Genomic DNA, 13,138 nt, shown 5'->3' with positions numbered 1-13,138 from the left:
CTGATGAGTGGACTTGGCTGTGAGCGGGGGGATACGTTATCATTGTGCGTCGATGTAACGCCGCGTGGTTTTCAGTCAGTTACACAACACAGGGGGAGCTTGCGGAAACGTAGCCCAGCGCCTCTTGCTCTGTATTCCAACGGTTATCTGTCACAGACCACGCTAACCCGTAGCCTCATTAACCTTCAGAAACCCTCCCAAGCCTTCGAAGCCACGTTTTAGCACCGCTTTAAGCCGCGACAGCCCGGTAACAGCAGGCCGCGGTTTGATAAGTGCTAATGTTTTAGTGCCGTTCAATCCACACCTCCTATTCCCCAAGCGCACTTACGTCATATCTCTCCCCCCCCCCCACCCCTAACCTCCTCGACCCCCCCCCCCCCCCTCCACCCCATGTGATCACGGTGATATTTGAGGCCAGTCATAGGCTGAGTGACTGATGGGCGTCATCTGTCCGTTACTTAGCAGAGCGCTCCGCCTCCGGTCAGCCCCAGACCGGTTTCCATATCGGGGCTCTCCTGGGACCCACCCTATTAACCGTTATCCAGGACCGGCTTTGTTGGGCCGTTATTAATCATTCCAAATATGAGCTGGGTGGGAGAATCAAGGGACTGCGGAGAAATTATAGATCCTTGGGGCGGGGGTTAAACGTTCGGGTACTCTGGCAAGCCACACACGCTAACACACACTGGCGCACACAAACACACGCTCTAATGCACACTCAGACGCAGGCACATGCTAATACACGCGCTAACACAAAGGCACGCGCTAACACATGCTATCACACACGCTAACGCACATGCAAATGCACACTCAGACGCAGGCACATGCTAATACACGCGCTAACACAAAGGCACGCGCTAACACATGCTATCACACACGCTAACGCACATGCAAATGCACACTCAGACGCAGGCAGACGCTAATACACACGCCAGCGCGCACGCTAAAGTCTGGATTGTCTAAATGTATCGAAGATGAGTGTGTAAATGATGGCGCTGTCTGGCTGTAGCATGTTCCTTGGCGTCAGGCCCCAAGGAAGACTCGCTGTGGCCATGACATCAGATGATAGACATTCAGTAAATAAACAGCCACAAACACACGGTAACTGACACACACACACACAGACACAGACCTAGGCGTAGTAGCATAAATACACAAACACACACACCCTGGCAGACAAGCCTAATGAAGCAATCTCACACTGCAGGAGGACACACACACACACACACAGACAGACCTAGAAATACTGGCATGAATACAAACACCACACACACACACACAGGCATAAACACATGCATGCACACTGGGTTTACCAATCACACGATCAAGGTCTTTTCACGAAGAGAAATACACACAGCCGGTGAGAGTTCAGAAATGCTCTGAACACTTTCTATTCTCCACACTGGATTCATCACTTTATCATCCATCTGAGAGGCTGCCGCTGAGCAGTTGAAACGATGACAGGCAGTGATAGATGAAATGAAGAGAGATGCAGAGACGGCGGAGAGAAAAGGGAACCATCAGAACCAATACTAAACGGTCTTAAAGGGGAATTTCACTTTTAAGAAAGCGACTCTGTATTGTTGATGTAGATTTAATGGAATGGTATGGGAAGAGCCGAGCCCACACCGTAGTGGAACTAATCCGCTACACCACCTCTGGCCACACCTTTTTTGTTTTGCATGACATCTTACCCTCTTTTCTAAAACACTTCATTGAAGGTAACCACCAATGTTTTTTTTGCAATTAGAGGTGCCTGCATCTTTGTCCACTGACTTCCTGAGACTTGTGAAACCAATTTTTCAAAAACACCTAATCATCTTTAAAGGTACAATCTTTAATTTTACATTGGAGCGCAACAATTGTAAGCGTTGGGTTTTGGTGGAGTACAACAGTTGAACTAAGTTCATTAGGCATACGTTTATATTATTTACCACTTGGGGGATAATGCACTGAATTTCACACACACACACTTTACTCTGACCTCTTTTAAATAATGTATAATATTCTAAAAACACTAACATGGTTTCAAGTTGTTGTGTATTAATGAAACAAGGAAATAAAACGCCTAGTAAGCATTCATCTGGTCTTGGCTGGTTCACCGTGACGGTGTGTGTGTGTGTGTGTGTGTGTGTTGGTGCGTGCATGGGTGTGTGGGTACATATGTTTGTGTGTGTTGTGTGTGTGTGTTGGTGCGTGCATGGCTGTGTGGGTGCATATGTTTGTGTGTGTTGTGTTGTGTGTGTGTGTGTTGGTGCGTGCAAGGGTGTGTGGGTGCATATGTTTGTGTGTGTTGTGTGTGTGTGTTGGTGCGTGCATGGGTGTGTGGGTGCATATGTTTGTGTGTTATGTTGTGTTGTGTGTGTGTGTGTGCATGCGTGCGTGCGTGCTTGCCTGCGCATATTTCTGTGTGTGTGGGTGTCTGCGTGAAAATGTGCACATGTTGGTGTGTGCATGTGTCTCTGTGTCTGTGTGTGTTGGTGCGGGCATGGGTGTGTGGGTGCATATGTTTGTGTGTGTGTGTGGGTGCATATACCCAGGAGCTACCTGGGCCCCTGTAGTGAGGTGCTGTGGGGCCCGCGGGGGTAGGCGGGAACCCAGCGGTCCCACTCCAAAGCCATTACTCTTCCTTTGATCTCACAGTCTCCCACTGTGTCCTAATGCGCTGCCGCTAATGCCAGCTCCTTCCACTGTCTGCAGATTTGGGGAGCTGTGCTCATCTTGGCACAGCAATGTGGTCATACGCGCACACACATACAGAAAGAGAAATTCACAATGTACACACACACATGCACGCACGCACACATGCACGCACACACACACACAGAAAGAGAAATTCACAGTGTACACACACTCACTGATGCATCTGAATTGACGGGAGCGCAGCTACTCCAGAACACAAAGCCTGCTTGCCAGTGCCTCATGTCGTTGTAGCGCCTGCTTGAGAACGAGATGCTAATTCTGAGGCTGTCTCCAAGATGGGAGGATTAGCCGTGAATAGGAGGAACGAGGACTTACAACCAAGTGTTTCTTTTAAGACCACAATAACATGACAGGTTAGGTGATAAACAGGCGACCAGATGATCCCTAATCCCACTGTTCCCAAAAAAAACACTGAAGAGCTCATTCAGACTGAGATAAATTAAGATCGAATGAGAAAGTATACAAGTGTTTTTGATCCCTAAAGGGGAATTTTGTCTGCACTATGGAAACAGAAATACTGTACGCCTGCTCTGTGCTATTTACTTGCATTTCTATGGCCAAGGCTAAAACTAGGTGAAAGAACCTGGGGGTACGTAAAGAACAGAAGATCATAATCAAAGCTATGGTTATTGAATGGAAAAAATGAATGAGGTTTATTTTTATTTTTAAATGTTCTGATTTTTTGTCATCTTGTCCCTTCAGGCAGTCCTTACGGCAACAACATCACCATAGCAACAGGACAGACATGCCATCACCATAGCACAGCATGCTATATAATAGATAAGCACTGAAGAATGCCTAGTCTCTGAATTAATTCACCTCAGATTCATTCACTTTGACATTTCCTTTATTAGCTATAGCTTTGATCATGATCTTCTGTCCTTTATGTAGCCTTTAGGCTCTTAGGGAGTCTTTGCTTAGGCTTTGGGCAGGCCTCCCAATTAACCATTAAAATACATGTAAAGGCACAAACCCTTTTCTATGCATTCTATTTCAGTGGTATTACCTAAGTACCTCAACTCGCTCTCGCTTTATCCCGAGCTGAAGAGCAATCAATGTTAGCAGGATTTGCTGGCAACTTTGTTGAGTCACCAACAGCCAATACTTTGAAACGGTTCCATTCTGAAAACACTTACATTAACTTACTGTATGTTTGTCTGGTACAATTGCAGTCCTTCAAGGACCTACTTCAGCTGTTTGTGACTCAGTAATGTTGGTAGCAATCAATCAATCAAATGTATTTATGAAGCCCTTTTTACATCAGCATCTGTCGCAATGTGCTCATACAAAACACCCGGCCTGCGAACCCCCCTAACACTGGTCACTGGAGTTGGTAAAACAGAAACGTGACGAGACACTGTAGTCGCCTGACGAGACACTGTAGTCGCCTGACGAGACACTGTAGTCACATGACGAGACACTGTAGTCGCCTGACGAGACACTGTAGTCGCCTGACGAGACACTGTAGTCACATGACGAGACACTGTAGTCACGTGACAAAACACTGTAGTCGCCTGACGAGACACTGTAGTCACGTGACGAGACACTGTAGTCACGTGACGAGACACTGTAGTCGCCTGACGAGACACTGTAGTCGCCTGACGAGACACTGTAGTCGCCTGACGAGACACTGTAGTCACGTGACGAGACACTGTAGTCACGTGACGAGACACTGTAGTCGCCTGACGAGACACTGTAGTCGCCTGACGAGACACTGTAGTCGCCTGACGAGACACTGTAGTCACGTGACGAGACACTGTAGTCACGTGACGAGACACTGTAGTCGCCTGACGAGACACTGTAGTCGCCTGACGAGACACTGTAGTCGCCTGACGAGACACTGTAGTCACGTGACGAGACACTGTAGTCACGTGACGAGACACTGTAGTCACGTGACGAGACACTGTAGTCGCCTGACGAGACACTGTAGTCGCCTGACGAGACACTGTAGTCACGTGACGAGACACTGTAGTCGCCTGACGAGACACTGTAGTCGCCTGACGAGACACTGTAGTCGCCTGACGAGACACTGTAGTCACGTGACGAGACACTGTAGTCACGTGACGAGACACTGTAGTCGCCTGACGAGACACTGTAGTCGCCTGACGAGACACTGTAGTCGCCTGACGAGACACTGTAGTCTCGTGACGAGACACTGTAGTCACGTGACGAGACACTGTAGTCGCCTGACGAGACACTGTAGTCGCCTGACGAGACACTGTAGTCGCCTGACGAGACACTGTAGTCACGTGACGAGACACTGTAGTCACGTGACGAGACACTGTAGTCACGTGACGAGACACTGTAGTCGCCTGACGAGACACTGTAGTCGCCTGACGAGACACTGTAGTCACGTGACGAGACACTGTAGTCGCCTGACGAGACACTGTAGTCGCCTGACGAGACACGGTAGTCGCCTGACGAGACACTGTAGTCACCTGACGAGACACTGTAGTCACGTGACGAGACACTGTAGTCGCCTGACGCTCAACCCTTTTTTCCCCTCCAGGCTCTCCGTACAGAGACAAGATCACCATAGCGATCCTGCAGCTACAGGAGGAAGGGAAGCTCCACATGATGAAGGAGAAGTGGTGGAGGGGGAACGGCTGTCCCGAGGACGAGAAGAATAAGGAGGCCAGCGCTCTGGGGGTGCAGAACATTGGCGGTATCTTCATCGTGCTGGCCGCAGGGCTCGTGCTGTCTGTGTTCGTGGCCGTCGGGGAGGTCCTGTATAAGTCCAAACAGAACGCTGAGCTGGAGAAGGTAGACATTTTTAAGCAATGGGGCACAAGAGGGTGTGGCGTATGGCTTATGTACCATGAGATCTTCTGAGACATTACACTGCTGCCGAGTGCTTGAAAACCGTTGTATATGAGCAATATATCACGAACCCATAACATGCTTTATTGCGGTTATAAACTGTTTACCAAGGCAATTAAAAGAGTCAGAAGTGATGTGATGACAACAGTAGTGTGCAGTCTCATATACGGTGCCCTCTACAATTATTGGCGCCCAGGGTAAAGAGGATCAAAAAGGATGCAAGAAAATGTTGTTATTGTTTATCACCTCCATCTTACACAAAATAAATCTCTGGAGACCCTGTTTTTGGACTCGCCCTTTTCAGGTCATCCCACAGAGTTTCAGTGTGGTTTTGGTCAGAGGAGTGGGATGGCTGTTTCAGTGTGGTTTTGGTCAGAGGAGTGGGATGGCTGTTTCAGTGTGGTTTTGGTCAGAGGAGTGGGATGACTGTTTCAGTGTGGTTTTGGTCAGAGGAGTGGGATGACTGTTGCAGTGGGGTTTTGGTCAGAGGAGTGGGATGGCTGTTTAAGTGTGGTTTTGGTCAGGGGAATGGCATGGCTGTTTCAGTGTGGTTTTGGTCAGGGGAATGGGATGGCTGTTTCGGTGTGGTTTTGGTCAGAGGAGTGGGATGGCTGTTTCAGTGTGGTTTTGGTCAGAGGAGTGGGATGACTGTTTCAGTGTGGTTTTGGTCAGAGGAGTGGGATGGCTGTTTAAGTGTGGTTTTGGTCAGGGGAATGGGATGGCTGTTTCAGTGTGGTTTTGGTCAGAGGAATGGGATGGCTGTTTCAGTGTGGTTTTGGTCAGAGGAGTGGGATGGCTGTTTCAGTGTGGTTTTGGTCAGAGGAGTGGGATGACTGTTTCAGTGTGGTTTTGGTCAGAGGAGTGGGATGGCTGTTTCAGTGTGGTTTTGGTCAGGGGATGGCTGTTTCAGTGTGGTTTTGGTCAGAGGAATGGGATGGCTGTTTCAGTGTGATTTTGGTCAGGGGAGTGGGATGGCTGTTTCAGTGTGGTTTTGGTCAGAGGAATGGGATGGCTGTTTCAGTGTGGTTTTGGTCAGAGGAGTGGGATGGCTGTTTCAGTGTGGTTTTGGTCAGGGGATGGCTGTTTCAGTGTGGTTTTGGTCAGAGGAATGGGATGGCTGTTTCAGTGTGATTTTGGTCAGGGGAGTGGGATGGCTGTTTCAGTGTGGTTTTGGTCAGAGGAATGGGATGGCTGTTTCAGTGTGGTTTTGGTCAGGGGAGTGGGATGGCTGTTTCAGTGTGGTTTTGGTCAGGGGAGTGGGATGACTGTTTCAGTGTGGTTTTGGTCAGGGGAGTGGGATGGCTGTTTCAGTGTGGTTTTGGTCAGAGGAGTGGGATGGCTGTTGCAAAAGCTTGATTCTGTGGAGATGGAGATTGTGGATCTAGAGGAATGCTAGAAGGAAGTTGAAGTACATTTTCATCTTTTGCCTAGAAAAAAAGAGATTAACTCTTCAGCATGTACTGGATATACTTCTATTCGATTTAGTTCATAACAATTTCTGGGGCGCCAATAATTATCACATTTAAGACAAATATTAATTTCATGATATAATCAAATATTAATTTTCAAGAAATAATCATAATTGCTTTTTATTACATCAATGTCATTTTTTCATAACCATCTTTATCAAGGATGTCAATATTTCTGGAGGGTACTGTACCAAAGATTTATTCAGTTTACATTAGTTTATTATATATTATTATTTATTTTACCCAGACTATTATATCATCAAATTGTTTAGTCAGGAACGGCAATGGATTATTTTTATGATTTCCCATCCCCAGGTGTCATAAATGTCCCATCATAAAGAAATGACATGTTATTTTAGGACAGAAAGACAAGCACAGTGGATAATGGATAATTTTTGGATAATTTGGTTAATCAATCCTGTAATGACCAGGTTATCAGGTACTGACGGGGACAGTTTCACCCCAGCACCACACCTGACCAACAGAGTTATTGCTGAGATGTAACACAGGCGGTCTGTTAAACTCTAAAACAGGAAGTTCCTGCGCCACGTTTGAGTCGAAGTTGCCTTCCACTAATGTAACCTGTGGCAGCAAGCCTTCTTGTACTTTCTCACCCTCACCCTCTACCTCTGCTTCCTCGCTCACAACTCTCCCACCTCTCCTCTCTCCATTCCCCCGATCTGACCTCTGTCCTCACTCCACGCCTCTGGCCTCCTTCCCTGCTCCCCCTGTCCTCTGGCCTCCTTCCCTGCTCCCCCTGCTCCCCTTGTCCTCTTAACACCTTTTATTACTTTCTACCAGGGTAGTTCCTATTGATTCTAATATCCTCGGCCAGAGTAGTTGTTATAGCCTCTAATATCATCCTCTACCATGGTGATACATACTGCCTCTAATATCATCCGCAACCATGGTGATACATACTGCCTCTAATATCATCCTCAACCATGGTGATACATACTGCCTGTAATATCATCCTCAACCATGGTGATACATACTGTCTCTAATATCATCCTCAACCATGGTGATATATACTGCCTCTAATATCATACTCAACCAATGGTGATACATACTGCCTCTAATACCATCCTCAACCAATGGTGATATATACTGCCTCTAATATCTGTGGGTTTAATTCCTGAATCACACAAACTGATTTTGTGAGTCAGTTAAAGATGCAGTTTGTGATTTATGGCCTCTGGTTGTAAAGGTGGCGCTGTCGTGTTAAACCTTGTACAGTCATGTGAAAACGTATTTGTTGCATGGATACTGTAGCTAAATCCAGACCAGTCTCTTTGATTAAGATGGCTCAATGTTACAAATCACACAAAAAAATGCATTTATGCAATTAAAATAAACAGAAATGCAGTGTCCTTATGGAGGAAAGGTTAGTACATACCTACCTTTATCAAATAAAATTGCTTAAGTCAACCACTATTGTACCAGATAATTCTTGAGGAGAATGTGAATAAACACTGAAGCTGAAATGAACATCCCTCAACAGGACAATGATTCAAAACACACAAGCAGAGCTTCAACAGAACGTCTCAAAAAGAAAGAATAAAGCTAAACTTGTTTATTTTGCACTATGAAATAGCTTTTTTGTAAAAAATAATAATAATATGAACCGATGATTGTAAAGTACAATCTTTCAGTGTCATTTGTTAATTTCAGTTCCTTTATTTGTCTATGGTGTACATCTTTCCAGAGGATGCACATAGTTCTCACATGACTGTTCGGCACAAATCGCCTGCCATTTTGAGCCCCGTGTCTTTAAAACAATTTGCCATCAAACTTAGAATTTCTTGGCTAACTGAGGTATGGTAGTGTATCTACTTATAGATTATGCGCATATAAACAACATATTACACATATGGCAGTTTGAAAACAATAGTTTGTTACCCGCGAAATTCCCAGACCGCATCTTTAATGTCATCAGTCCTGTATGTATTTTACCCTCACCTCCTCTCTCCTCCCTCCTCCCCTGCCCACCTCCTCCTAGCGCTCCTTTTGCAGTGCGATGGTGGAGGAGCTGCGCGGCTCCCTGAAGTGTCAGAGGCGCCTCAAGCAGAAGCCCCAGCCGCCGGTAATCGCCAAGGCCGAGGAGGTCATCAACATGCACACGTTCAACGACAGGAGGCTGCCGGGCAAGGAGACCATGGCGTGAACGGTAGACGGTCGAGAAAATGTCAGACTCGCCCCTGAAGGTGGAAATCCAGCCAGACGATCTGATCTGGGGTCGAGGACAACACTGAAACGCTCACATAACTCAAAACTACAGTCTATTGTGTTGGCCTCCAGTTTTGGTAGGATGGTAGAGATGTTTCCTGTGGAAATGTAGACGTGTTAACATGTGTCACCTCACCGTGCCCGACACTCTGGGAGAGGGACTTTTTGGAGGATTGTGGGAACGAGCTCAAAGGATTGGCGAGGTGGAAGCATCTGTGGGATGCTTCTGAACAGGGACTCAAAAGGGAGAATTCAAAATGCAGGACGGTTTGAGGCTGCCTTTGTGTTCCCTTCTCACAGTCAGTGACTTCACACGCAGACACACACACGCAGACACACACACGCAGACACACACACACACACCTGTTCAGAGCGTCACACTGTACCTTGAGACCATAACACTCCGAGCAATGGGTTGATGTTGTTTTTCTGTTGATGTCGATTACACTTATGTCAAATGTTTGTGTGTGTGTGTGTGCGTGTGCGTGCATGTGCGTGCGTGCGTGTGTGTGTGTGTGCGTGTCCAGTCGATCAAAATCCACCACATACAGGTCATTATAAAAAGGAATCTTACAAAGTGCCAAAATGTTAAATAAAGAACTGTATAAAAAAAAGAGGACGTCTAGGCAGTTCCTAAAATATGTATTTATTTCATTTTAAATCATCGATGTTGACAAATCTCCCTAATACTCATTGTTAATCTTCTGTAATGCCTTTACTGTGCCAAAGTTCGGCCGTCATAAAAAACTGACATGCTATTTTAAACGAACATGCTGTACAGTGTCTGAACACGCATCACAGTCCACCATTTTGAGTCTTATATCCACTGTTTGAAAGCAGGATTTCTACAACAAAAAAAATTGTTTGTTTCTTTTGTATACAGACAACGTTTTGTAGTAATTTCTATCAAAGTCTAGCATTCTCTGTGACATTCATATGTGTAGCAGGTGCCAACTTGGGGAGTCCCCCTTTAATTCAAACCACTGGTGATTTAGGGCCCTCTCTTGAGCTGGAGGCCCCCCCCACTGTGCCAGGCCGGACCCCTGTTGTTCCTCTGTCATAGATCCTGGATTTATGTTGTGATCTGACAAGCCTGTCTGGTCTTTCTGAAGCTCCTCTCCGTTTGCCTACTGTCCCAAGCAGAGGGCTAGATGTAATCAAACCCCAGTCTGCAGTATTTAAGTAGCAGCTCTTCTCCCCCATGGTCAAATTAAGTCCTAGACTGGTAGGTGTGTGTTGTGAAGAAACAGTAACCACAACCAGGGCGACCTCACAGGTGTGTTTTTGTTTTTCCTTTCAGAATTGGCAGTGAGCGTGATCCACACAATGCGTACTCTTGGGGACCAAATGTCCCCAAAAAATATAGAAGAACTTGTCAAATCGGTCCCTGTAAGGTTTTTTGGTAGGTCCCCAGTAGGCAAAATTGATTTCCGGCTTAGGAGTTAAGTTTAGGGAAGACTGACAATAGGACGCAGAGTTAAACTTGGGGTTACTTTTACTGTTTAGGTATTTCCGGTTAGGCAGCATGACTAGGTTTGGGTTATTCAAGTTGGGTTATTGAGTATAGGGTTAGGGTTAGAGTATGGTTAGGTTTAGCACTAGGGAATATGGATTTCTTGGTCAGGTTCACGCATTGGTTACCCACAGGGAATGAAGGTTGTGTGTGCGCCTGGGTGTTGTGGACGTGACAGGATCGATACTGTAACTAAACACCCTGCGTAGACAGTGCTATGGTGGGGTTTGAGCCCTGGTCATGGTTTGTGTCCTTTCCCCTACAGCCATTGATTTGTATGGACATGACAGGTGGGTAAGGCAATACAGTGAGAACTCATCCAGTCTTTTTATGTTTCTATGGTCATGAAAGACGACGGAGTGTCCTGTCGGTTGAGGATATCTATAAAAATATAAATATATGAAAATGTCTGCCCACCCTGTTGTCACTAGCTCTGGATAAGATGGTTGTGCCTCTTCAGAGTGTTCATATGGGGAAGGGTTGTATTTCCCGGGTGCTGATCCGAGGTAGGTTTTGCATTTCCCCCTGTAATGGTGAAGTTGGGAACTGGAGGAGAGGGGATTTGACCCTAGATCTGTGACAGGAGGAAACATCACACCAGGCATCTGACTCCCGAAGGGAATCATCTCCAGAGAAGGAAATACAAAAGCTCAATGTTTCTAAAAAAAAAAAAAAAAAAAAAATGTCTGCTGTACATGAACAATTGAATGAATGTAGAATTTGAGTATTTTCAAGTAATTGTTTATGAAAAATACGGGGAGACGACTTAGTTCTGAGGCTTTTTTTTTTCATTCTTCCAGTGTTGCTTGTCATTTTCTGCCCTGCTAATCTCAGTGGTATAAAGTGTAAATGGTTGATTAATTTGGAGGATTTATCAGAAAATAAGCAATTGTATTGTCAAATCATGTAATGAGTTAATAGAATTAATTTGACATTGATGCAAGGTTTTGCAAAAAATAAATAATAAAAAAAACTCATAACTATTCATTTGTTTTTTATATTATCTTTGTTAAATGAAATCTTTAACCAGTATTTCTGTTGTGTACGTGTATTTGTCCACAAAGGTGTTAGAATTGTTGTTAGTTTCTGTTTTAGTCATTCAGGGCTAGGTTTCGGACAGTCATAGACATTGGGTAGACTACATTTAGGCATAAAGGTTAGGTTCATGTAAAATGGGGAATACTATTTCGGATCCCTATGGTGTGAGTGTGCACGCGCGCGTGTCAGCGCCTTCACTACATGCGTGTGTGCGATTGTTTTCCTGTGTGATATCAAATATACACATTAATTCCTTTGGGTACCTTAGGTCCACAGAAAGAACAAGTGTTCCAAAGTAATACTGATGGGTGAACTGCCCCCCCACCCCCACCACGCGAGGCCGAATGGTGTAATTTTGTAAATGCCAAATCGCGATGACAAGAAACACCGTTCACTCAGGTTCGACGAGAGTCGTGCAGGTGGTGCTGGAGACAATTCGCGGGGTCGGGGAGGAACATGTCCTTGAGCGTGTGCATCGTTATTGCTTTGAGTCAAACAGATCAGGAGGAATAAACGTGTGCCTCGTCGCAGCGCCACCGCGTGGTTGGTCGTAAATGTTCTGACACCTTATTTCATTTGACTTTCCTTTTACGATCGGACCAGATGCCTCTTTTAGAACCCTAAAAAAAATAATCACATCAAAATCCGAAATACAAACTCTGGGTGTAAACACAGATCAAATCCTACACAATATGCAAAACACTATCACAAGAAAGCTATTAAAACACAACCCATCCTCAGAAATTCCTCTAAATCACCACTGAGGCATCAATTAACCACGTTGTTAACTAGTTCGAAGCATGGAGGTGCGACTAAAATTGATAACTGATTTACTCAGCGCATTTTGGAGGGATGTCCAGAGTCTGTCATCCCCGAGACCTTGTAGAGACATGATCAGTGGTTGCACCATCCAATCTAGTCATGCTTAAATCATGAGATTTTATTTTTATATTTTAAGGCATTTTATGCTTCATTAGACAGAGACATTAGGGAACGGTCGGCTAAGAGAGTAGCATACACAGGCTGCAGAGGTGCATGTTCACCCAGAGGCAGTGGCTAGGACCGCTGGAGCACCCTAGGCCACAGTCAGATCAACTTTTCTGTGATTTGGAAAACAACATTGTTTGTTTGACCCGCAACGGCTATCTGCTCGGCAGAACACGGTGTTCTGCTGTGATCTGTATCAAGTCAATTAACGAACGAGCCTCTAAATAACTAATAAGCAATCCACAGCGTCAAAATAAATGTGGCACAGTTTTTCCTTCTTGTTCGTGTTGCGATGGCAAGGCTAAAAACCCAACTGATACGCAAATATATTATTATGTGTTTGTTAGTTTACACCAGGATCCCTTAAGTCGAGAATCTAGCT

At 45.5% G+C, this 13,138-nt stretch overlaps 1 protein-coding gene across 2 annotated transcripts in view; it reads left to right on the top strand.

Annotated features, from left to right (window-relative positions):
• LOC105021682 (glutamate receptor ionotropic, kainate 2) overlaps positions 1-11,423 on the top strand; it is a 90,525-nt gene extending 79,102 nt beyond the window's left edge. The window contains exons 16-17 of one of the 2 annotated variants that reach the window (XM_010889493.5): positions 5,213-5,466; positions 8,992-11,423. In XM_010889493.5, the coding sequence (XP_010887795.1) occupies positions 5,213-5,466; positions 8,992-9,156 (419 nt within the window). In that variant the 3' untranslated portion in view covers positions 9,157-11,423. The other variant, XM_034297031.1, reaches the window with a different exon arrangement.
• The last annotated feature ends 1,715 nt before the right edge of the window (positions 11,424-13,138 follow it).

This window comes from Esox lucius, chromosome 14, assembly GCF_011004845.1.
Source record: "Esox lucius isolate fEsoLuc1 chromosome 14, fEsoLuc1.pri, whole genome shotgun sequence".
NCBI classification, from domain to species: Eukaryota; Metazoa; Chordata; class Actinopteri; order Esociformes; family Esocidae; genus Esox; species Esox lucius.
The sequence above is the reverse complement of the archived record's forward strand: the minus strand, read 5'-3'. Positions and strand labels throughout refer to the sequence as shown.